Source organism: Hetaerina americana, unplaced genomic scaffold, assembly GCF_022747635.1.
Source record: "Hetaerina americana unplaced genomic scaffold, ioHetAmer1.1.p SCAF_8, whole genome shotgun sequence".
In the NCBI taxonomy this organism is placed as follows: Eukaryota; Metazoa; Arthropoda; class Insecta; order Odonata; family Calopterygidae; genus Hetaerina; species Hetaerina americana.
Genome location: NW_027287427.1, coordinates 5,227,132 through 5,254,880, shown reverse-complemented (window position 1 = coordinate 5,254,880; position 27,749 = coordinate 5,227,132). Strand labels below are relative to the sequence as shown.

The 27,749-nt window shown below is 40.5% G+C and overlaps 1 protein-coding gene across 1 annotated transcript in view; it reads right to left on the bottom strand.

The window, feature by feature from the left end:
• LOC139697732 (lysoplasmalogenase TMEM86A) overlaps nt 1–20,056 on the bottom strand; it is a 556,881-nt gene extending 536,825 nt beyond the window's left edge. Inside the window, exon 1 of the mRNA XM_071596557.1 lies at nt 19,994–20,056. Within this exon, the coding sequence (XP_071452658.1) occupies nt 19,994–20,044 (51 nt within the window). The 5' untranslated portion in view covers nt 20,045–20,056. The remainder of the gene's footprint in view (nt 1–19,993) is intronic.
• Nucleotides 20,057–27,749: the final 7,693 nt, after the last annotated feature.

Here is a 27,749-nt window from a genome sequence, read left to right as displayed (position 1 = left end):
TATCAGCTCGAAACGTTAAATAGAGTAAAAATGGTCAAAGTAATTTTAATCCGTCGTCAATTAATTGAAACATTCGTGGCAATGGCATATCGTATCTTGCGGAGTGCTTCCAAGTAAATTCTCTTTGCACTCTTTACAAAAAGTGGCGACGTGTCCGCACTTCAAAGAGGCAGTCCACTGGACAATCCAATTTGCTAGCAACGTGCTGCATTGGAAAGGACAAATTGAGCTTCCTACGGCCTCTTTTTAGACTGACTTTAGTAAATAATATTTCCTTAAGCCGTAAAGGGTTTTTTTCACCACTGTAAAAGTAAAAAAAAGGAGGGTAAAATTGAGATTGGTGGGGTAATTTACGGGGAAAGTTAATCCCTAAACGTCTGGATTAATTTCTACGGAAACCTATCCGGTGTATTCCTAGTTATCACGTAAGTGGTCAAGGTAGCCCAGAGCCGATCCCTGGCGAGGGAAAAACTTCCCATAAACCACTTTAGGCTAACGTAGGAATAGGATTTATTAGGAGTAGTACGCGTGTTATTTCGTCACAGTAATGAGGTCACTGGAGCGAAAATTTGGTAGAAATAATCAATGTAGCATGTGTAATACAGAAGATAGGAGCAGATTGCACGGCTAAACAACTCATCCGCAACATTTAGATTTCTCACACAGCTCAGGTGCGTGCGGTGGACGGAGTATCTGAATGGGCAGTGTTACGAAGAGGAGTAAGAGCAAGGGTGGTCCATTATCATCTGTCTTTTTCAATTCGCACGCAAAGGCAATAGCGAATCAGCCACGGAAAGGGTCGGAGTAAAGGTGGGTGGAAAATTCGTGAAATCAGTTAGATTGTGAATGATAAAGATTTATTTATCCAGCCAGGCTACGGGTTATGATAAAGAAATATTAGAAAATAGTTTTATTTATTTATTTATCGACTTACTTTGATGAGATTGAGACTTGTAGACCCATCTTCCACCTAACCCTTCCACAATACATTAAAGACAATTACATTCGTCCAAGCCCTAGATAGAATGGGGTGAGAATCAGCGTGACCAAAACAAAGGAGTGAGGCCCGCTTTCTAGAAAGGGGCCTCGCACTCTCCGTGGTTCTAGGGCCTCAATTCCTTCAACATACCTTTCCCCATAACTCTTTTTCCCGGAACGTTGTCCGCACGCAGTCTCAAAGTGAAGATAGGAATGACGGAACGAACACGGCAACAGTGCACGCACGCACAAGACCCACTCACATTTTCGCTCGCCCGAGATCATTTCCACTCTGATGCATCGATTGGATGCGAGCGTCTCCATGGAAACCCCGGAAAGGATTAACTCCGGCACTGCTCTTCCTCCATAATGGCGCATTCTTTTCAGATGATTGTCCTCTATTTTTTTCTTTTTGCCTCCACGCACCCCCTCGCCCCTTTCCCTCCCCCGCCGCACCTCCCGGGGGACGCGGGGAGACAAAGTGGGGCGCCGGCACGCCGAGGCAACGACAAAGCGGGTCTAAGGATCGTGGGAGGGAGGACCCGAATCAATGCGGGGAGAAAAAGATAAAAGCTGGCGCTAGAACAAAAAAAAGAAAGGTGTGTGCCAATGTGAGATCTCAGAGTCATAAATTTCCATAAATCGTGCGAAAATGGAAGTTCTCCGCAGGAGGGAACAGTGTGCGGTGTGGTCTCAACGTCCGACCTCACTCGTAGAACCAAAGACGACGAGGTCAACTATGAGAGGAATAAAACATCGAGTAGCAATCTTTAGAGTATTATATGATTAATGGCCTTCCTTGGCCCTGGCAATCTGTCATAATAACTTTTAAATATACCAAAGGCCGATACGTTTGTGTTCGGATATGTATTGCATCACACTGTATCCGTTCCCACCTCCCAAAGTTAAAAAGTTCACGAATTTCCAATGCCACTTATTTTGTCACCCCTTTTCTTAGTATTTTCACTTTTTAAATGAGACAAAAAAATGTGAACTATCCAGTATGTTATCGGTCTTTCCATATGATACAATGTGAAAATAATTTATAACCATAAAATATCCATAAAAACTATAAACACAATAAATCTCCCTTTTCACTGACCGGTTGTCATGCTTGATTCTTAATGTCGCTTCACTTCGGTGATTTACTTCGGAGGACAAAGTTTTTGCTGGACGTTGAAATTAATTTATCTCAAAATCGATGCGATTATCAAATCTAACACTCGACATCAAAATATACCAAGGCTAAAGTTGCCTGAAAATGGAATTTTATAAATCCAATATCTTTTAGATCTCTTTTCGATGTGAACTGAGCTTATGACCTCTCTATTGATGGCTAAATTTTGCCATAAAAGGATTACTCTTTCACGAAATTTGTCCACTAATTAGCACCTATTTCATACACTCTTACATGAGTCATTCATGAAAGTTTTCGATTCTGCCCCCCCCCCCTAATAACCAATCTCCACGGATTTTTTTTATTTTATGAATTCATTTTTGCTCTCGTGATAAGTATTCGCAATTATTTAATTTCTCTAGTCAAAATTATTTTCATCGGTGGCATTTAGTGTTATTTCTAATTCTCACAATTTTCCTTTTGGCATTATTTATCACTATCGAGATATCCACGCTTTTCCTTTTCGCATTAATATTTATCATTATCGAGATATCCCTCTTTTAACTTTGTTTTGTTTACATCGATTTTCAATGACGTGATAATATAATGCGTAAAAAAACACAGCTCTCTGGTACCGGTCGTAAATTTTGAACGTGTCAATGTTTGTTTGTATCGATCGTTTTCTCTTTTTTGCTTGAGTGGAAACGAAATCTCGGAAATAAAAAGAAGAATGAAACCGAAAAAAAGCTGATAGTGTGGGACCGGAACAAAGAAATGTGAAGTTTACTAGATATACCAGGGACGAGGAGCATTCGAGAGATGCGGCCGAGGAAAAAACAACTCCCGGCAATACAAACTGGCGGGCGTGACCCCTGGGGTTAGGCGAGGCCGTGATTGCTTCGGTTCATCTCGTGCGAGCGCACCCGGGCCGGAGGGAACGAGGCGGAGCAATCAGCGGAGAAGATCGTTTGCATCCCTCTCTGCCGCGAGAGGAAACAAGGAGGTGGGAAGGGGATGAGACTCCCACTCCACTCATTCCTCACTCTTACACCCGCACGCTTCCCCAGCGAATTTCCCCCAGCAATTCCCTTCGGAGGGCGGAAATAAAAAATGCCCACTTCTAAGCGAGACTTTGGGGCGAGACGCGAAATCCACGGTCCCCGGGACGAATTATCGGAGGAGGATTGAGAAAGGTTCGGATAACGTCGAGAGGACATTTTCAGGATACCATAAAAGAAGTGTGGACGAGATGGAAAGAGGCAAAAAATCGGATTTCATTCTAATCTACATGGTACCCTGCAAGTAACTCTATCTTAAGGTTCCCATTCCAGATCTTTAGGTACATATGAGACGCTTTTTGTTCTTTCGTCCTTTCCCTGTGCCTTGCTCCTGATTCCGTAATCAGTGCTATTTTTAAATGGATCCCCTGTCCCCACCACACATGTTATCTTACTAAGGAAAATTAGCACGACCCCTTCACTCGTTCAACGCTACGTTTGCCAACCACAAGTACGCGTACGCTTGATGAATGTCATCTTTTTTTTATGCACTCTCGGCAAATAGTGCGTATGTGTTATTTTCATGTGTCTCCATGCTAGATCTTTCACCAGGACCTGCTGCCACATATTACCAAAGGTACATTGGCGATGGTAAAACTACGGGATTAGGGGTACGATTTGCCCGGCCATCCCCCCTAATTCTCCCGATTCAGCACCCTCACACTTACATCTGTTCCCAAATGAAGACATCTGTTTCAGGGAAGCGCTCGGCGTCCAATGAAGAAATTGAGAGGGCCGTAGATGGATCCAGAGATTCACTGCCTTCCAGAGTTTAACTTCCGGGAAGGAGCACTGATGCTGGAGAAACACTGGACCAAGTTCGTTGAAGTCAAGGGAGATTATGTAGAAAAATATAATCATTTTTTAACTGAAAATCGCAGTCTTTCATTTTCAGATCGAGAACTTTTCACCTTACCCTTGTATTATTTTTTTAAGGAGTTCACATTCGTAAATTTCTTAGTACTTAAATCCAAACCTCAATCTGAATACGAATTTAAAATGTTGTTCAAGTCAATGTTTAGTATTTGACGATCTGAGTCGCTCAGTATTTCCAGGCAGATCACAGTGTCGCCAACCAAGAGTATTACGTTGCCAAGAGTATCATTTTGTTTTCTGTAAACTAATTCAAATAAAAAGATCACGATAACTCTCCAGACACATGCACCACAAAATACACGAAATTAGCGAGGAGGGATAATGTCATCCCGAACACTTAATCGTTTTTGAAAGAAATTACATCTTAAACGCATCTGTTCTAAACTTATTCGCTCTAATTTTCCAATCCCGAAATTTCAAAGGGTGTAAAGCATTTGCCCCCACCGGGATCTTAGACTATGTGTTATAGGCTGACGTAAAAATCGGGCAGAAAAGTTAACGAAGAATAAATACACCAAGATCCGTTTTTTCTCCATTATTATTACACGAATTGTTTTGAACTGATAGGGAGAGTAGACAGAAGAAAATCGTTCCAGATGACCAACTTTCCCGACATTAAATTGATGAGCGTTTTTTGGTTGGTTGATTTTCTGGTTGCTTGTTTGGTTGGCTATATTGACTGATACGTTAGATAAATTTGGGGCGGATGTAAATATCCGAAGAAGACATGACGAAATTTCCAGGAGGAAATAAATATTCGGGAAACATATTTGCACACTTTTGCCTCAAGTTCTTCTTTCAAGCTTTTCCCAACCTTCGCATTATCTTTTTTATTTTACAGTCGGAGCCAAGAGCATCATTTGCATGGCAGTAGCCACAGAATGATGCCCTGAGTTTCCCCATTTTCAAATCCCCCTGATACCTCTATTAATACAGCTAGCCAAGCTCCGTGACACTCTGGTTGGGCTTAAGTATTCTGGTGAACTACCACTGGATCATGGCAAGATACTGGTTACTATGATGATGTTAAACGTCACATGATTGGTATCAGGTTAACTATTAATCCGACCTTCGGATTGAAAACTGTTGATCGGGTTTGTCTGCCGTTACCACGACACGAAGAACGATTCTTTCGGAATGACACTTCATTTAGAATGGTATGCACCACTTCCAAGAAATAAGCTCACAAAAGAAAAGGTGACTCGTGTTAAGTGGATATTTTCTCCCCTTCCTCAAATTATGACAGCATAATTCCTAGAAATGTCGAAGAAGGACGTACTGGAAGGAATGTCCGCTCCTCAAACACAATCGAAAATGAAAAATAATGGAAGACAAACAAATGCGATTCAATTACTCCCCAGCATTCGGCGTATGCGGAGAAGAAACGGAAACGCTGGCGTGGAAACCCTTCGTTGTGAAAGGCCAAATTCTACTCACTTTTCGTACGTCAACCCCTTATTTGATTAAACCTCCTTCTCTCTTAAGTTTATATCACTTGACGCAACAATAAATTTCATCAGTTATCATAGATTCGCAAAGAAATTTTAATTCGTACTAACCAGAAATATTTTTAATGGAATTGTTAATTATTATTCAATTTAATTATAGAGGAATATTTTTATTCTCGCTTTGAATATGTCGTAGATAGGTAATTATTACTAACAGGACCGCTTTAGGGCACAAATATCTATTTTTAAAACGTTACAAAAGGTTTTGAGTGCTAGACACACGCACGAAATGTCATACGTACTTGTCTGCATTTATACACGAGGATACGGCATTTCCGTCTACACTATTGTACCGATTTAGTAGACGTCCCATCATAGTTATCCATTGTTACCGCACATATCGGAATACTGAGGGTGATCACACATAAGGAGAAGACGCGTTTAAAGAATAAGAATCCTGCAACGATACATTTCCCTCAATTTTATGAATTTTGATTGAATTTAAAATTGTTTTCCATGATTCGGAGTGTTTGTGATAGGAAATTTAACAAAAATAAATTAGTGGTTTTCATTTTTCATTTCAAATTCATCCGACTCTGAGATCAAAATTAAAATTCCAAAAAAATGTCCATCCAAGGGGAATGAAAATTTTCAAATAGCTGATTACAGGAGAATTTGAAAATTTAAGCCGAAAAATTGATACCACGAATACTTGCAATCTATTAGTGAAATCAACACCCAGTTCTGAGTTTACCTCACCATATTCTACTTTTGTCACCATTGTCATTGTATCGAAAATAATTTTTTTAAGCCGGGCTCTTTCAGAATAATTTAGGTAAACTGAGTCCTATTTTCAAATATTTCAGACTGCGACTAGCTTTAAGTACTGCTATCAATTCGTACTCAGTGGAAAACAGAAATAGATACACTTTATAAAAGTGGAGTGAACTCTAAACGAATACGCAATTCGGACCTCAATTTTTATTCCGGAATGAGCTTAGGAAACAAGACTTCCAATTCGAATCCGTCCGATGGTAAATATATTTCTGTTTCCCGTGGTTTCAAAAACTTTCAAACTCCCTTGCAAAATGCTATCGCCATTTCTTTGCGGAATTCAGCATTCTCCTTTTGACGCGGCATGGATGGAAATTAATTGAACTTGGTAATTGTAATTATGGTTTGGAAATATTTTCCACGTCGCATCATAACTTATAACACATCCGTACATCGTAACTCATAACCCGAATTGTCACTTCATAGCCTTCGAAATCCTACATAAGTGTGATAGTGCCGTAAATTAATTTACTAAAAATAAGCTGCAAAAGAGGTGTTAACATGATTAAAGATAAGGACATTTTGCAGTTATGCCATGTCCTTTCATCTAAGGACGGATATGACATGTAGGTCATGAAGCGTAATGGTAATCAAAGGGGGTAAGTACGCCAGTGTTAAGTGCTGCTTTCTCCGCGAGATCAAATTAATTCTTCCGCTTACATGCTCATTACCATCGCACAAAAATAACCACAATTGAGCCGTTCCCTTCATTGGGCACGACTACGTCGTCACGCCATCCTTCTTAGGACGCAGGCAGGCTACGGGTGAAGGTGTGTAGTACTGGCACACGCGAAATAATTCCGAATATTTGTAAGCGGAAAAAAGAGAGAAATAGTTCCTTTCTGTTCTTCCCGCAAGGGTTACATTCGGGAATAAAAAAACGCCCGGGAACCTCCTCCCTCCAAGGCACGCCTCACCGCTATCGCCCCAGGATGAAGGGGGGAAAGGCAGGGTGTGATATATGGGCCTTCGGAGGAGGGATACATACAAAGGGAGGGGGTGGAGGGGGGAGTGGCGCTAAATCAAGTAACTTTCACACGTGAATAACCCCGCGCGAAGCCGAGCCAAAGACGCTCCGATGGAGCGATCTCGAACCCCGGCGATTTACCCAATGGTCGTCGATATATCCTTCCACCCCCTCCCCTCCCCCCCCCCATTCCCCCACTTTCGTGGACGAATACGGCGCCCGCGCACACAGGAAAAGTCTTCTAGTAAGACCAGGAGAACGAGCGAGCTCTATGAGAACTCCTGAGCTAAAAAGCGAATTTCAATAAATGTGTTTTGATAAATTTTTGGAGGGAAAGGATGTCAACCAAAAGCACACCATACAGGGAACCAACATAAAAAACGTAGAATCGGCCAAATACTTGGGTTTAATGATAGCTAAGGCTATGCCCAGGGGAAAACACATTTGAAAAATTTGCGGAATAGCAAATAACAAGTTAGGGTTCATAAAAAGGATACTTAGAAATTGCAATGAGAGCGTCAAGGAGTTTTATTATTTCACGTAAGTTAGGCCCCAGCTAGAGAATGCTGTAGGTGTATGGGATCCTCACGAGGTACTCTTAATTTTCGAACTGAATCGATTGCAACGAAGAGCAGCTAGGTTTTTGAAAAGTTTGTATGAACGATGTAGCAGTTTCACGACACTATTGGAAGAATCAGGATGGGAGTTACTAGTTGACTTTAGGTTTAAATACAAGTTCAATGTACAGCGTAAATTTGAGACAGGTTAATTATCTGAGATATATTACAGGCCCCGAATTACAATGGTAGATCAAATCACGCAAAAAAAATCAAGGAGAGGTTAATAGAAGAGATAATTTTAAAATGTTGTTTTTTCCTCGTACCACTGGAGATCAAAATAAACTTGACAGCTATTGCGCAACGGATAATTTGAATTGTCAGTATATTTTTATACATTTTTTCCAAATTCTTGCATGTTATTTTTTCTATTTAATAGACCATTCTCCCTAACAGTTTTCTCGCACGATTTGAATGTACGTATCATGTTATTGAATATTATTGCATGTCAGCACTTTCCTTCGTATAATTAACTTTTGTTCCAGTGCATTCAAGATAAAACTAATATTTGTGCAAAGAGGTCATAATTGGGATTGTACATGCGTGGCTGGTGACCTAACACGCCCTTGCGGTGTCTTGTGGGTAATTATGTAGATGTCGATGCTAATTTCCTGCTCAATTCCAAAGATAGTGGATGATAAAGAGTACCATATCTTACTTCTTTGCTAGTACCAGGTTCATCCCTGGTGTCACCTCAAAACCAATTATTAACAGTGCTCTACATTGGGCGTTCTATCATTCTTATATCGTTGCAATCCATTCCGATTTCTTTTTTGACAACAAACATGGCATTATTCCCCACCCTAATGGAAGGGTGTATCCCTAAAACCCTCAACAACCGCGTAATGAACACTTAAAGCCTAGAGCGCAGAATCGCTACTTATGAAGAGGAAAAAACGGAGTTAAGCGATCAAAAGCGATCGTGATTTCACGACAAACGTTTCCTTGATAAGCACTCATTTGTTCCACGAGACCCTCGGAGATAAATCGTTATGCTTCAGATCAAATGTCAGCCGCATCTGCTCATTTCTCACCTGGCCCTGGCCCTCCCTGTCATCGAAAAAACGCTTTTAGGACGCCTAGATATTGGGAAAATAAGCAACCTTTGGACGCTAATGCTAGGAAAACAGATGATACCGCGATCAAACAACTGATAAACGAGTTTCGGACGCAATAATAACATGGGGAACGTAGAAGACCGGATTTTAACAATAGAGCGGATAGTCGGAACGAGATACCGGGATTACTGAATGGCGAAATAAACGGGGCGAGATGAAAAACGTACACCAGCAGAAACTCAAGATAAAAAATTAGAACGCTTGCGAAAAAGTAGCTATAAGTTAGTACTTGGCCTAAAAGATGACAAAGCACTCTGTTAACGAGAAGAGGAGAGATATCAACCACAAGATGTTCTGCAGCTTGAATGAGTAATCAGTCAATTCCACCTGAGCGAATATAAGCAGTAGATGGTGTCCTATTACCTATAGTTAACTACAATTTCACACACATACACACATTTACTATGGCTTATATAGAAGAAGGCAATTTCACAGTCTCAATAGCGCCAGAATGAAGCCGAATTATTATTATTATTATTATTTATTTTCTATGCTAGTAAATAAATGCCTAAATAAAGACGTTTAAAGTACATTGTCAATCGAGATTTGCATGCATACATACGACTTTGTCGGTGTAGATTGGCAAGAATTTGTGGGTTTTGCAAGTAGTTTTATTCTCTTTTACGGGTGGTAAATAAACACCCCCACCACATACCCTTGCAGCGGCTTGCGGGGTACTAGGTACATGTAGATGTAGATGAGATCATCTTATAAAGTTTTAACTTAGGAAATGTATTCACTGTTAACAGTATCGGGAAAAAAGGTGTTTTTCCCAGTTAAAACAAACTATGTATTATAACTAACATTTTTGTGATATATATATATATATATATATATAACGATTGTACGGAAAAACTCACACGAGCGGCACAATAATGGGCTGACACAATACAACACAAATAGAATAGAATAGAAACATTTAAAAGGACACTCACACGGTAAATTGTTCGAGCTTTCGGCCCTCTCAGAGGCCTTCTTCAAGATATATATATATATATATATATATATATATATATATATATATATATATATATATATATTCGAAAAGGAACGCTCTTCAGCGACGAAAAAATTTATAAAAACTTTGATTGAAACATTTATTCACAGAAACACAGAGAAAGAACACTCACATAAATTTTACAAGTTCCTCCGGAGGAGGAAAGACAACAGGGAAAACATAACAGCTTTCGAAAAAGAGGATGGAACACTAATCGCTGACGATAAGGAAAAGGCTAATGCGTTTAATAATTGGTATGCAAGTGTATTTAAGGTGATGATAAACAAAATGGATTCTGTAGACACATCTCAGAGTCGGCCAGGAGGCGAAACAATATTAAATACTAAAAGTATTAAGACGACGAGCGCAGAAATTTATTAAAAAATTAGGAAAATGAGGGCAAATAAATCAGAAAGGCAAGATGGTATTTCAATTGACTTGCTTGAATTGGGTGGTAGTGTAGTTTCATATAATATAAATCATTTATTCAATTTTACCTTAAACAATAATGCCCGCCAAATGCTTGGAAGGAGGCATATGTAACACCAATTTTCAGAGGAGGAGATGAGACACTAGTTGATAATTACAGACTGGTAAGTTTGACGTCAGTTGTATGCAAGCTATTAGAAAAGATAATGGCTGATTATCTCTGGGAATTTTGGAAGAGTGAGAATTGGTTGTATAGTCGCCAATACGGTTTTAGAAAAGGGCACTCTAGCGAAACTCAACTATTAGGGTTCTGCCAAGAAATGTTCGACTCTATGGATGCGGGAATAGAAGTGTATGCTATAATAGTCGACCAGTCAAAATCCTTCGGCAAAGTTGACCACGATCGCTTAATGCTTAAGATGTGCCAATTATCACTACACACAGATGGAAGAGTAATATTGTGTGACAAAAATTTCATGGAAGGTCCAACATAAAGGGTCAAATTAGGAAAAGTGTATTCTGAAAAAACGAGGGTAACATCGGGAGTTCCACAAGGAAGCGTACCTGGCCCACTCTAGTTTTTAATCAACATAAATGGTCTCCCAGTAAATATTAATTCTCAGATAAGACTTTTTGCAGACGACTGCATTATCTACAGGCAAGTCGAGAATGACAGCAACCGCGATATACTGCAGAGGGACGTCAGTAAAATTACGGATTGGGTGACAAACAATGGGATGGATATTAATATTAGCAAATGAAAATCCATCATATTTAGAAACAAGGTAAATGGAATAAATTGGGACGATAAATTCTCAAAAAATGTTATTCCTTGAAGTGATTGCGGTAAAAACTAAGGTATATATTTAATTTTATATTTTAAATGTAAAAAGGATTTAGGGTGGGGGCTGAACGTGGAATACATTGTTAAGAAAGCCTTCAAAATTCTTCATTGGGTAATGAGAAACCTATAAGGGAGCGTAATAGCAACTAAGGAAAAGGCTTATAGGACCCTGGTAAGACCAATTTTAGAGTGCTCATCACTCGTATGGGACCCACACGAAGAAGGACATATAAAAAAACTGGAAAAGGTGCAAAGAAAGGCTGCCCGATATGTCCTGGGGAAGCATAGGAGGATGGAGAGTGTGTCTGACATGCTAAAAACACTCAGCTGGGAACCTTTACGAAGTAGAAAAAAATACGCAGACTTTGTGGAATGTTCCGCATTCTGAAAGGAGAGAAAGCTTGGGCAGAAATAAGGAAAGAGGTGGGAAATCCAAATTTTATGGGGAGGAATGATCACAAATTCAAGGAAAAATGCCCGGCACCAAAAAAGACTTTAAAAAATTTTTTTTTCTTAATAAAACAATCGTTGATTGGAACACCTTACCCGCAAAACTATTCGAGCCCTTTTCTAACAGGGTGAAAACTTTTAATACAAGATGTGAAAAATTTATGTAATAATTTGATTGATGTCTTGTTTATAATTGTATGTAGCAGATTAATTTTTTTATTTCTTTTTACCTTGTTGATTTGGGAAATTGATGTTATGGAGATGGGGATTTTCATTTTTTTATGTGAGAGATTTGTGTTTGGAAGTTTCCTTTAAGTGTATTTTTTACTGATTTTATTTATCATCTTTCGTGGTATTGATTCATGTCATTGTATGTCATGTATTTTTTTCGAAGACAAGGTTGATGGTAATACTTGGGACTTGTGTGACACCTGCCATTGTCAATCTGCACATGTGAGTTTTAATACTAATAATATCTAATTGATGTTTCGACGGCACAGCCGTCACGAATTCTTAAAGTGGTTGTGGTTCCTTTTTATTTATTCCTTGTTAGTACAATAACAAGTTATTTTGATGAGTTAGACTTGAACTTGTTTTTAACTAAGTCTACCGCCAGCATGTCTTTCAATTTGCACATTTTTAAAAGATTTTTAGTGAATGTTTTTTCCCTTTTCCCTTCCTCATCCTCCCTCGGTGGATATTCATCCCACCAGGGGTTTGCACCCCCTGCCACTTCCCTTTTAAGCGGATCGCCGGGTATGTACGAGGGTCATCCGGAAAGTAGTACCCGTTCGTGCCGCATGAAGTGCTGACGACGCGAGTAGCCGCTGGACGAGGTCAGATAGCTTCAGTGGCTTGTCTGCCTTCTCTGAGCCAAGTTGCGTGACGCTAGCATTGCCTGTGTTGTTTCTGTGATTGTTTACAATGTTTAAAAAAATTGAGAACGCCGCCAGTTGTGAAGTGAGGGCAGTGATTAAATTCCTCAATGCAAGAAACGTTCGCCCATGTGATATTCATCGCCAATTAAAGGAGGTGTATGGAGACAATGCAATGGACGAGTCGTCTGTTCGGCGGTGGTGTCGCAACTTCAACATGGGGAGGGGGAACACACACGACGATGAGCGTTCGGAGAGACCGTCTGTCATTACAGACCAACTGGTGAGCTCAGTTGACGAATTCGTGAGGAACGATCGGCGCGTCACAATTGATGACATCTGTGAGCATTTTCCCAATGTTTCTCGAACAATTGTTCATGAAATTGTTAAACACCATCTGCATTATGCAAAAATTTGTGCAAGATGGGTCCCTCGCGTATCTCAATGAGCTGGCGGCGAAGGACTATGCAGCAGGAATACAGAAACTTGTCACACGTTATGACAAATGCCTTAATTTGCTTGGAGATTATGTTGAGAAGTAGTTTAAAGTATCCTCTTTCAAATAAATTTTTTTATGTTTGTTAATATTTACTTTTGTGTCTTTATTTCACGAACGGGTACTACTTTCCGGATGACCCTCGTATGTAGATGCAGATGAATTGCGATTTGTTAAGAAATATTAACAATTCATACAGACTCTACAGACTCCGTAAAATACTCACGAATATTCATCCCTTGACGCTGAAATTTGGGTCTACAGTCGAGACAGCAAAATAGAATATCTCACTGAACACTTACCTGAAAAGAAAAGAGAATTCACAAAATCACAAGTTGCACTTATACACAATGAAAAATATAACGTCAAAAATAATGGGAACAAACAATTTTACAAAATGTATCCGTTTTTTAAATTTGAGAAAGAATTTATATCAAAACCATAACCAAAAATGTTATAGAAGCACCCAGGGAGAATGAACTTTAGCTTTATTTAAGAGAATGCCACCGGCATTTTAATCTTGCGTAAACAACAGATGGGCGTAGAGTAAGATTAAATAAAATTAACACTTGTTCTGAAGTAAGTTTTCCACCCGCAGATTTATAAATTTGCATGTTTTTCGAGGTTTTTAGAGAATTTATTTCCGTTTTTCTTTCCTCAACCTTACCCCCTATCCATCCCACCTGGTGCTTACACCCCCTGCCACGCAACATTACACTGAATCGCGTATTATGTAGATGTAGAAATCCTACGAAATGCATAAAGACACCGAGTTCCAAAACGTCAATAATTAAGCCGTAACCCATGGACACAAAAGATTGTACAAGCCCTTTTTATTTTTCATATGCAGATGTAGTTGTATTTGTGTGTGTGCATATAAACTCTACATACATTGAGTAACTAAAAAAAAAGAAAAACTTTTTTTATGTTCATGCCTGGTGTTGAATCACCCCCTGCCATACACCTAAGCGGTAGCTTGCAGGGTACCATGTAGAAGTAGAAACAAATGGTTGTTCGTCATTGTAATTTAATTTGAAACGTCTATACGGTACCGAATAATCATAAATTTCAATTAATTCAAAAAGTACAGTTTGATTTCACTGAACGTTATCCGAATGAAATATCTCCAGTTTACATCGGTCGCCTGTAAAGGCGGAACATGGTGGAATTTGATGGCACGACTCGTTAGAACCTAGCAATAATGAACGCAAAAGGGAGAATGTCCTACTCTCTGAAAGTCACAGGCCTAATTGACAAAAATACAGACGAATCCGGTCATACCGAAGAGTAGATTCAATCTTGCATCTAAAAATCACAAATTCATATTTTTCAAAATTTTTGAAAAGGATTCACGAATAATTTGTTTGAATTTAGGATGATTTTGTTAAATTTTAAGTTTTTTTTAATATCATCCATCGGAAAATCATCATGAATGGCGGTTTGTTAAGTCCCTGAAAACCAAGTTCAGATTCAGGCTGCTCCCAGGCCAAGAGTAAACTTACTAGAGGGATTATCTCTAAAATCAATTGAAAACTTTCTATCCCGATGATGTAATCCGTAAATTTCCATGGAATGCCTTAATTAAATTTCCAGATGGAAGAGGTTAGATAGAAAATAACCGGTCCTGTTAATCCTGAAGATTCATCTTACCAGGCGTCGAACAGAGGACCTAGCAAGAAAAATTGAAGAGATCGCGGACCTGAGGGACGTAAAAAGCCTTAAATCGTCTTTGTTTTAAAGAATGCATGCCCAGTTCGAGAAACACTTCAAGCGAGATTGAAAATTTCAGAATGGTTCAGAACACACGCATTCAACAATGACAAAAAAGGAATAATTATGACGCGGCGGGAGAAAGGTACATCTACATCTAAATAATACCCCGCAAGCCGCCGCAAGGGCGTGTGGCGGGGGGTGTTAGGTCACTAACCGTAAAAAGGAAAAATACCACATGCAAAAAAAAACAACACGGAAAATTACACCCACAGCAGCGCACACACTCATGCAAAAATCCCTTCATCCAATACTCATGCAAACACATATACCGCAAAACAATTAAAAAACTGCACCCCATGATGCAGCACGAAAGCCATCCTACAACACGGAAGCCAGGACACAACAAGCAAGAAATTTGAAACATCACTACCACATGAAAATGCACCACAAAACACTCTACCCCCAAAGAGTCTGTAAAGGGAATGGAATGCGACCCAACGTTGCAGGTAGCAGGAATTTCCCCCCGCGGAGAGGGACGAGGGATTGAAAGGAAAGAGACTTAAAAACAGATGAACGGAACACGAATGAGGTCATTCGGAAAGAATGGGTTATTATAGCAAAACACATAAGGTTAGTGGAAGAGCATGCATTTAAATACAACTAATTATTTTTTAGACGCTGAGGGTGGCAAGTGGAATTTTTGCTATCTATAACCCTGCAGTTGCTATCCCGTATTGTCCGTGGGAAGAAGGAGTCCTTGAGTCGGCTAGTTCTGGCATCTATCTCCCGAATTTTATATGCATGATCCAAGCGACCAATGTATGTAGGAGTACGAATAATTTGCGAGACCTCGGTGCTGAAACATGCGGATCTAAATTTATTTAATAATTTCAATCTTGCATTGAATCGTCTCTCAGCCAATGATTCCCACCCCAAATCCATGAGCATTTCGGTGACGCTTTGCGTTTTATCGTAGGAATTTTTTACAAAACGGGCTGCCCGGCGTTGAACCTTCTCAATTTCCCGAATGAGACCTTTTTCACTCGGATCCCACACGCTGCATGCGTATTCTAAATGAGGCCTTACAAGAGCGTGGTAACAACGTTCCTTGACCTTCGAGTCACTTTTGCCGACAATGCGTCTAATGAATCCCAATTTTTTATATGCTTGACCGCAGACTTTACGTATGTGAGTCCCCCAAGTTAAGTCTTTTGTGAATGTGACACCTAGGTATTTTACCGTATCAACTACTGCTAGGTCACCTCCAGCTAATTTGTAAGCAAATCCCGTTGATCTTTTAAAGAAATTTACCACTGAACATTTATTATAATTCAGAGGCAATCCCCAGTTAGAACACCATTTAGTAATGCAATCTAAATCCTGCGCTAGAATAAAACGATCCTCATCCCCAGATATCTCCCGATAGATCACCGTGTCATCCGCGAACATCCTAATTTTACTTTTCACTTCGCGGTTCAAATCGTTAACAAAAATCAAGAAAAGCAACGGCCCGAACACACTTCCCTGAGGTACCCCCGACGTGACTCGAACGCTGTCGGAACTAGCACCATCAAGGACTACCCTCTGTTCCCGCTCTGAAAGAAAATCTTTAACCCAACTTATGGCGCCCTTGTTTACACCCGCGACCTTTAATTTATGAATGAGTTTACCGTGTGGGACCTTATCAAATGCCTTTTGAAAATCTAAGAAGATGGCATCCACTTGCCTACCTCTCTCACCCGATAAAAGTAAATCATGTGTAAATAATCCTAATTGGGTTTCGCAGGAGCGGATTTTCCTGAATTCGTGTTGATTGTCACTTAAAACGTTAATATTGTCTAGGTGTCTCATTATTGAACTGAAAATTATGTGCTCTAAGATTTTGCAACAGATAGAAGTGAGAGATATAGGTCTGTAATTACTGGGATCCTCCCTGTCACCACTTTTAAAAATAGGCGTTATTTGCGCGTTTTTCCAAATCTTAGGTACTTTGCACTCTGTGAGGGATTTTTTAAATATAAACTCAAGGTACGGGGCAATGTTTGGAGCTAAATGTTTTATCACCCTAGCTGGTATATTTTCGGGACCCGGGAATTTGTTGGGTTTAATCTCGTTAAGCAATTTTAGAATTCCTTGTTGGTCCACTGTTATTTTTTCCATGGGTGGAGTATGTATTATTTCTTGGAGATATGCGGTGGCAACATCATTCGAGAAAACGCTTTGGAAGAATGAATTTAGGATGTTAGCTTTACCCTCGCTGTCTGTATGAATTATATTGCTACAATCCCTTAAGCGAGCCACGGTTTGTTTACTCCCATTTACTTCCCTAACATATGACCAGAAAGCTTTGGGGTCAGTGTCCAAGTGCTCGCAAAGTACTTTGCGTTTAAAGTCCAGTAAAGCGCTACGTAATTGTGTTTTCGTTTCAATTTTAGAGGATCTATATGTGTCCCATAATTGTTTATTCTCAGGGGATGATGTGTTCACGCCTGCCCTCTTTACCCTAGAGTGTAGCATTCTCTGCTTTCGAAGGGCTTTTCTAACGTCTTTATTGTACCACCTAGGGTCGCGATTTGCTTTAACGTATTTTATAGGTATGAAATCTACGATTCCTTTTTGCATGATATTGATAAATTCTGTCCAAGTTTCTTCCACGTTGACATGACTTAAGCGGGTTTTGAACTCGGGTAGTGAAGAGTTTAATTGATTGGCAAAAGATTCAAAGTCTGCTTTATGGTAATTATAAATTTTTCTTTTTGGTTTAACGATCTTTTTTATTTCTATGTCCAAGTGGACATTAATTGCTTTATGGTCACTCCAGCCCTCATCAGTAGATACACTAATAATACGTTCAGGCGTGTTTGTAAGAAATAGATCCAATATGTTCTTTCCACGGGTGGGCATGCGTACTGCTTGATGGAGGGAGTTTCTTTGAACCAATTTTATCATGGAATTGCAAGTGTCGCGATCGCGGGTGCCAGATTTAACGATATTGTTGTCCCAATCTATACCAGGGAGGTTACAGTCGCCACCAATTATGTTTATGCTGTTATTATATTTACGTGTAAAATTGTAAATTTGATCGTTGAGGGTGTGAAGTGTTTTCAAATCGGAGTCTGGAGGTCTGTAGAAAGAGCATAAATTTATGTTGGGTTGATTGGTCCGTATTAAGGCGCACCAAACACTTTCTATGTTATTATTTTCAAATGAAACTTGCCTGCTTTCAAAATGACTTTTAACTGCCACGAAAACCCCTCCTCCGGGTCTTGTATCTCTATCGTGTCGGTAAACTTTGAAATCTATTGGGAAAATTTCTTGGTCATTTATGTCATTGCACAGCCAACTCTCTGTGCCTAATACTATATCAGCGGAATGAGTTTGGATTATGTTTTCTAGATCCGCTGATTTGTTCTTGAGGCTTCTGCAATTTATAATAAGTATAGTTAAATTATTTTGATGTTGAATAACGTCCTTATTTGTGCCTGACTGTAATTTAGGACGCCTTTGTGGGGAAGTGCGTGTCACATGTCTTTCTAAATCAATGCCAGTGTTGTCGGTGACTTTTATATTTGTATTAATAATATTATACGCGCTATCCCCAGATGTTACTGACCCACTAAGTGACCTGCTCTCTATCCTAAAAGGTACGACGCCAGTTTTAAAAAGCTGCTTACAAGGATGCAAAAAGTGATTGATCGTCAAGGCAACTTATGTAGAAAAATAGCTTAGTGCTCAACCTTTTCAACGATGTATTCAAAGTTGAGAATAAATTTGATTTTTCATGAAAAAAGAAATAGGGGACCTTACTTTCTTGGGGACCTTACTTTCTTTTCGAATCGCCCTCGCAATGCATTTACAACACTACTGCTAAAAAGAAGTCCTTCCAATTCCTGCAAGAGATTTAATTGGTAATTTAACCTTCGCTCCGTAAGCAACCCCTTCTAATCATTTCTATACACTTCTCAGTTTATCACAACAACCTTTCACAAAACTGGCTCCTTTGCGCTGCACGCGATCTAATTCGACAATTAATCCAACTTCGTGGGGATCCAATATACTAGCAGCATATTCTATGGGGATGGGGATTATTGGGATGATGCCTTAAGCCGCACCAGAGGTTTTGAGTGGCACAAAATGTTTTAGGAAGGCCGGGAGCTCGTCCAAGACGAGCACCACGTCGGACGCCCGACGACCGTTCGAACCGATGCTCAGGTGGCCAAAGTGAAAAAGGTTTTGGACTCTGACAGGCGTTTAACCATCGCCCCTATCAGTGAGGGGACCGGTCTTTCGGTCGGAACCGTCCACACCATTATAACGGAGGACATTGCGATGAGGGAAGTGCGTGCGAAGCTGGTGCCGAAAGTCTTGAGCGAGGAACAAAAATTGTCGCGGCTGGAAATTTCGCCAGAAATTTTTGACTGCGTCCAGGAAGATGAATATTTTCTCGAAAGAGTTATTACCTCAAAGGATAGCTCAAAAGAAGCTCAAATGACATCGGTTCAACCGACACCGACACTTATTGTACCGTCGCTGTACGTCGAGCATCGGGCATTTCATGGTCCACTGTTCCGTTCCCTTTTGCTGCAGGCTCGACGAAATTAGAGTCCGACCGCGCGGTCGAGTCAGAAGAAAATCCATCGCGATTTCACAAGTTGCATGAATCACACGCATCAATCAATGCAAATGAGATCTTTCAGTTCAAAATTGTACCCTTTTCAATGCACTGAATTCATTTGAATGATTTAAAACCACGGCGTAAAAGTTTTCAATGGCGGCTAGGAGGAATGCGATAACCGTTCGGTGAGAAATAGACACCTTGGCTCGGGATAATGAACCCGAGCGGGTTATTTTGTTGTTTCCGAACGCGATTACAACGGTGTAAAATCAATTGACCGTGGCCTTTTCTCGCTCGATTCTTCGAACGTTGATGGTCAGGAGACTGATCGCCTCCAATAATTCTTAGATACAAAGCCAAAGCGAAGCCCGCGTTAAGTGGGCCACACTTTAAGATCACAGAAGCGTTAACGCACGCGCGGCGGCCGCAGCCGTTGATTTGCAAAGTCAGCGGATTAAGCGGCGTGAAATCACAGCCTGGAGAAAATCAGTTTTCTTCGCCATCTATTCCATGCAGCACGAGACGCGAAGGGAAAAGTTGGCAGTCAACGATGAAAAATACCTGTATCATTAAGTTGTAATGGTTATCAGATGATTGGAATTGTGCTTCCATTTTTACATTTTCATCACCGCACCTATATTGAGAAAATAAAAGAGTTAACACCATTACTACTGCTGAGAATTAATCAATACTAAAGACAATTACTACGAGAGCACATGAACAGAGCGCGGCGATAACATGACGAAATAAATCCTCCAATTACGAGAAAAACTTCACGCCCTAGTATTGCATTTCTTATTTATCATTATTATGTATGTACATTTAAACTCGTGGAACCACTTCCACAGTTTTAAGGATTTAATTTCTAAGAGTGACCGGGAATGTAATTCAAGTTGAAGCGTGATTAAGCCCAAAACTATTTAAATCCATATACACGACGCTCAATAGGGGGATATATTTTTTGATTCTGCCAATTTAATGAGTATACGCGGAAGAAAGCTTAATAAATTTGGGAAGCAGAGATCTACCAAGAATCTACCTCAGTTTATCATTAGAGGAATGGGAATTTTTTATGCAAGCAAAAGTGTAATATCTGAATTTAGTTATGAGCTGCTTCAGTTAGTCTAATCACCATTTTCCAAGCTGTCACGACAAATTATGGCAAAAACAATTCATTTGTATCACCACCACATTCTATGAATTTTTTCAGACAAAAAAGAAATTTCGAAAAAAAAGACTATGAGCATTAAAATATTTTATCATAAAAAAACTCTAGGATTACAAGACGAGAGTTACGACCAAATGCAATTTTTTTTAACGACGCAAATCTAATTCCATCCTATGGGTACTTTCCGTTTACGTAGAGGCTGTCGTAAAGCACAATTAATGTCATGATAAAAACAGACATATAAATTTCATTTTAACCAAAATACAATTTATGAAAATATCAGCCAACCGGGAAGTGTTTTAGTTCATTGTGTGTTTCAAGAATTACAGCTACGTGCATCTAATCGGACGTTATTTCTTATACTTCATGCTTGGCTCTTTTGCGAACCTTACCATTAATATCGGAATAGTAAGTGTATGCATACATTTTTGCATTTAAAAAAACCAGTGTAAAGCTCAATTAAATTACAGCATGGCCCTCTTAATTACGGATGTATATGCATTCAATGCAGAGCCACCTTGAAGAATCAATCATTTTTTAACGCGAAACACATTGCTATGGAAACGAGCCATTTCTTGTTAATCGGTCCTGCCACCATCGAGTGAGTCACATTTCTATAGTATTAGGTACCCATACAAGGAAATTCGATAGCTGGGCAAAATACAGATGTTAAACGGGCGATTCCTTAAAAAACGGCTCCAATTTCACTGGTCACAGGTAAAAATCACACACTTTTAAAACTAACATCGGAAAGTCGGACAGCAGTGAGAAAACCAGAAATATTAATGGGCTCTTTTTTACGTCTCACTTTAGAGAAAGGGTAAATCAAAACATTAGCGAAACGACATGAATCTTCTATTTTCAGTCATCTTCCATCTAAGTGTATTTGCTGGTGCCCTGACACCCTCCACCACACGCCCTTGCCCAAACTCCCTGGGGATTGCGTAGACGTGAATAAATGGGATCCTTAAATACGTGCATACTGAATTTTCAATCAGAGTTGCGTCTGGAAAGAAATACTTGGTTGTTCCACATATATTTTATTAACACGACCTAGGTTTCGACTTACAAAGTCATCATCAGGTATCAAAGTGACGCCTCAGACAATTTTATTCAGAGTTGCGTCTGATATATTTCCTTTTCTTTAATATCATTGGCTATTAAATGTAAAACCGTTCCTAAATTCATGCTACGAATGTGATTCACAAAGAAGAGCAATATTTTCGAGTTTGCGCTTCCAGTTCAAATTATCACGTTGAACCAACTGTCCCAGCTGAGAGGATGCTTACTCGCGCAAGAACACGAAGGCATGCAGGGCTCTTCCGCGAAATTCGTCGATAATGTTGGCCGAGGTTTCCTTTTGTCTTCGTCAAGTACCCAGAGGTAATCTTACCCTAGACACACACATCCAGATTATAACTTCAAGTAAGGACAAAGTCTAGCGTGAACCATGAAAATATGCTTCACTCTCTTCAAAGGCATTTGAAAGAGGAAGTTTACGATCACAGACAATTGAATATCACAAATTATACCTGTCCGGGCAATTGTTCGCAACTTACAAATTGATGATTGATTAATGGTGAGATTATAAACTAAAATGAAGACAATAATGTAGCTCTGGCAGTGTTTCCTTCCAACGTACCACAAAGCAATTTGGCCAATTCTATGAAAAGTAATGCATAATAAATTTGAATCATCTCTTGACATTCAGAGACAAATAATTCCGAACGCAATGCATATCAATGGTTTATAAAAACAAATCCTGCCTCTCAAAGGAAAATTCAGCATTAGAAATATGATAGCCACTCCATGTACTTAGAAATTAAATAATAACATTGATTTCGTTCATAGTTGAGATCAATTAAGCAAAATGTTTCAACTTATACATTAAAACCAATCAATTATATCAATCGATGATATCACGGGGACATAAAAAAGTGACACTGATTAAACAGCTCCAATTTTTCACCTAATCTGGTGTTTTTAAATTGTGCGTGACATGTCTCAGGGGAATTGAGGACTCCATTTAAGGAACGTCAAAACATTTGAAAAGAAATCCGATACATTAAAGCATGACAATCTTTAAAAATCGAATTTCAATTCTTACGACTCACAGCGGATTTATTGACCTAAGAGTGACAACAACAACATTCCTTTGAATAATTTTTGCAAACAGAAAATGACTTTTTATTTTAGGGCTCATTGTTACGCAAGTAGATACTTTACTTATAAAAAATTGAAAAATATAATTAATGCTTCATTATATGGGTTGGTGATCCATTTCCTTAAATTCTGAAGAAAGTCATGATAATCGATTATGTTATGGGCACCGCAGACGTCAATTGAAAATGTACAATTATCACTTAAATAGCGAATGTTGTCATGAAAACGTCACTGTGTAATAGGTTTCGTAACCGTTCATGAATTAACTCATTCCCACAGAATAAATTATTGCTCCATGTCCCCAGCCCAGATTACAGTAGGCCGTCACTAGACAATCTTCAGGTATTCAATACCATCAGCGAAAAAATAACCTAAACCACTGTAATCAGCCAGACGGTTGGTCTGACAGGTAAAGATAGAACTCACCAAGCACTAAACCAAACGGCTAGAGTAACTCGGACATCAGGGCATGGGATCCAGGTCTCCGGTTTTACGAAAGATCTGCTACCAGAAAAAGCCCACAGCTTGTGTGAAGTTGTAGATGTAGAAAAAGTCCCAGAGGGTATCCAGGGGCATTACATGCAATCGGATACAGGTGCTCCAGTCATTAGTCCCCCGCTCTAACCACTAGGCTACCACGTATCAATAAAAAGAAATTGAATATATTTTACATCGTAACCTGAAAGCCACCGCTAGGGTGTGAGGCAGGGGGTGAATACACACCAGACTTATTTTGACTCGAATTTCCTACTACCGCGGTCGGACAACGTTATTCTGACCTCTTATCGTTTGCGGGAAAATTAACATCTTAAATCTAACTGTTCAACAATTAATCTCTCGAATTATACTGATTTCACCCAGAAGAGGTCATGAGTGAGACCAACCCCTAAGTATTTAATGAGTCTACACTTTCTATTTCGGTGTTCCTGATGTAGTGGGCGCCCGGAAGGGAATTGCTCTTCAGGAGTGGAACCCTTTTGACAGAAATGGGTAAGCACTGGCGAAAATAGTAAGAAACCTAATGGTTACATTCCCCAGCAACTCACTTCATGGCTGGGGTCCTAACTCCTCCCTCCCCCACGCTCCCTTTTGCATCTAAATAATTACCCTATGATCCACCAAAAAGGTGTTTGGAAGGGGGTGCAAGCATTAGGTGGGATTTGTAAGGGATGAGAGAGGATATGGGAGAGGATGGGAAAAATCCTCAATAAAAATCTCAAATTACGAACAAATTTATATACATACTGGCGGAAGACTTGAAGTGGAGTAATTATACGAGTTCTTACAGGATTCAAATGTGAAAGAAAAAAATGAATAAGCACTTTTTTCAAGGACGAAAAAATAATAGCTCCGGATCGGAAACCAAGACCCCCTCACTTCCCTAACGAAAGGCTCTACCAAATAACTCATCAGAGTGTATGTGGTGAAAAACATAAAGACTTGATACGATTCCGGGTACTTGCGACCGCCGCAGTGGGCCAAGGGCTCCTCATTTGTGGGATGTCATCTGGGGCGTGGGGAGGGGGTGGTGAGGCAGAGGGGAGAGGTCACCCGGTGGTCCCTTTTGCCCCAGTGCGATACGAGCAGGGGGATTGTCCCGGCGGGGTACTCTGCGCCCCCGCCTGCCCCCTCCCTCCGCCCCACACGGGGGGAAGATGATGCCGCACTTCTCCGAGCCGCGGGGTCGGAGGGCGTGGCGGCAGATACCGCGAGGGTGCTTACTCTAATTGATTCGAGGGCCCGAGGAGAGGGAGACAAAAGTCAAACCTCGACGCGCACCGCTTCCCTCGCAATTACCGCCCGCCGCGCTGGAGAAGTCTCAATCCGAGGGCGCGCGGGTCGATCCGGGGGGTGGGGCGGCGGAGGGTGAGGCTGGAAAGAAGGACTCGGCCCTGGAGCTGGAGAAGGATATAAACGGAGGACGTCCTTTTACAATTATCGCCGGTAGCCTAGCGGATAGAGTGTCCGGCTTGCTGACCGGAGGGACCCGGTTTGTCGCTAAGCTCTAGATTATTAGAAAACACGGCCGCGGGGGGCAATATTGAGCCAAACGGTGACTATTTCCACAACCAAGCAACTAGAGGGCCGACCTTCACTTCCTAAAGTTTACCGAATGCTTAATCAACTATCCATAATAATTTTATATTTTGCAATACTATTCCTAAGTTAACGGGTGACGGTAGTAACGACGCTGGCCCTCCCGTCAGTCAACGTCGGACTGCTAACCAGAAGACGAGGGCTTGATCCCCGCGCAAGTCTTTCTGGGCACCCTCAGGTCCACCCAAGCTGAGGGTGCTCAGAAGGCCTTCCTTGGTAACCTTAACCGGCACAGGGCAAGGAACTGCCGACCCCGTACCCTGATGTGTGAATTCCACACGCCGTATTGGGCTTAGTACTGGGTGAACCCTTCCAGCCTGCTTTCATGTTTTTTATATCCCCAAATAGTGTAACAACGAGTCAAAATCGCCTAAGCTATTAATCTAAATTAGATGAATCATAGACAAAAATTAAAATCAAAATAGCTACGAAAGATAAGATGCATTACGTTTGCATTTTAACGAGACCCTATGAAACACAATGTAACCCTTTCCTGGGCAATTAACAAAAGAACGACTCACAAGGAGTAATCCAGCAATGGCACGTTCAGCGACATCCAGAAACGCAACCATTCCTTTGCTAAATTCAAAACCCCTCTTTCCAAAACCTTTCTCAAAATCGAGTCCAAACTAAATCGTTTGCTCGAATACGTTGATATACCTCATTTCATCGAAACGCCTAGGCCGATTTCCCATTTAAAATTTACGAGAAATGCTCGCTTTATAGTAGTTTTGAGGGGAGGCGACCGACAGCTAAGGTCATTTGCGCCATAGGGGAAGGACAGGAAAGGATGAAGGGTGGAGAGATACCCAGCGTCGGCATTAGCCTACTCTTTACGAAAGGCGCCAAGGGGTCCGCGGCTTAACGTCCCATCCGACGGACGGCGTACTCACTCAAAGTGCCCTCCACAAAGCACCTCAAGTAGGGATCGAGATACCTCTGAAAAATATTCAACACCGCCGGGATTTGAACCCGCGCCCTAAGGGTGGGAAGCCAGTACGTTAGCCCCCGCACCATCTCGATCCCCTATCTCGCTTTATAATATAGAATATTATTAAATAGGGAAAATTTTCACCTTGGTAGATCATGAGAAAAAGAAAATTTCCATTAATCAGCATATATTTTTTTGGCACAAAATGATTCACGGCTCTACGGTATTATTACGGTAGTATCATTAATTCCGTTTCGGTAGATATACGAAATATATAAAAAGGATGGAGTTGCATGAACAAAATTCATGTACCCCAACGAAATTGTAGTTTACTCGCCGGTAGACACCTGGTGGCGTCGCAAAGAATGAAACGATTTGTTCCATTAATATATTTTAAATAGTACGATTTTTCTTGTTCAAGTAATATTAAAAACTTCCACGAGGGAGTCCAATCGCAATTACTTTATAGAATGCGAAACTAATTATTCCAGACCATTGTGTTAATAAGAAAAACCGTAACTCTAAAGAGGAATAACGAGATGAGTTGGTTTTACTTTTTTACCACTTTCAAAGATATGCGAATAAAATGAGAGTATTTTGGCGATTTGGAAAACTATATTGCACTCGCCACTTCATGCACGACCTCCACACAGCTCCCACATGGGATAGGCACTGCCAAGAAAAGCCAGCACGCCGTCATTTCGTTTCCAATACAGAATTCCATTGCATTTGTGCGGATTAAGGCGAAAGACCACTTGATGCGTGAGTACCTGATGAGGACGCCTAAGCGTTGAAACTAGTTGTAAGTAAATAAAGAACGGGGGAAATATACCTGGTGTTCTTCATTTAATGAAAGAATACTTATTTAAAACTCTCAAATGAGGACTGAATTGGAACTCAGCAATTTTCTGGGCACTCATACATACACTACCAGTTGTTAAGCCCCGCGTTACAGGTGAGGATAATAATTCACCAGACGTGATACCCTGAATGGACACTCAATCCATAGGGTGGGAAAGAAACTTTGCGCCACTTTCAGGGAATCCCGTGCTCCTCGCGTGTACGTCAACTCGACCTTTGGAAGAGGCTAGTCATTTACCAAGCTAAGTCACAACATTGCAATTTACATGTTCATGTCACTGCAGCTCGCATAACGCACAGGCAATTAAATTATTACTCCGTTTTGGAAAGCACCCTGAAGGTCCAGGAGCCAATCGACCAGTTCAAATTACGCTGTTGGGGTTTTCTAGCGCTAGGAGACGATTTCCATGGGGAACGATCTTCCTGAAACAGATGTCCTGTCCTATTCAAAGGAGTTCGCGACCTCTCCATACACCAATAAAAAGGCAATCGACCCAGGTTCACCCCTACGTTAATAAAAGCGATAAAAATTTGCATGCCGGAGCAATATAAGGCTTGAGAGAACCACTTTAAATTCCCCCAATCAGGAGCAATGCATTAAGGCTACGAGGCATGGAAATCGAGCCAACTAACGTGGAAGCCATCTAATTGAGAGTCTATATTTGAAGCTTCTGAGTTCCCTTTGCTCTGCTCACTCCAGCCACGACCTTAAATAAGGTCGCCGTAGACGTAAGAGAAAGATAGAGAGGGAGAGGGAATAGGAAGAAATACTATTTACGGCCAAGTGAGTCCAGTAAAATTAAAAAAGTCTCGCATCTTGATAATTCCTCTCAGCTTGTCCACTATGATCCCATTCTCATTAGGGCCAAACTTATGAAGTAGTCAAGCGAAAATTTGTACGTCATTTTTCTCCTCTTACTTCAGCTTTAACACCGTCTGCAGGGAGTGAATAGATCAGCGTAAAATGAAATACGTGCAGCACCTTTGAAAAGTATTTTTGCTACAGATCTGGGTCAAATGAACTAGATTCCCGGGAAACAAGACTCGGGAGATAAAAATGAGAACTTTGTTCGGCAAAACTATACTACGATTTACAG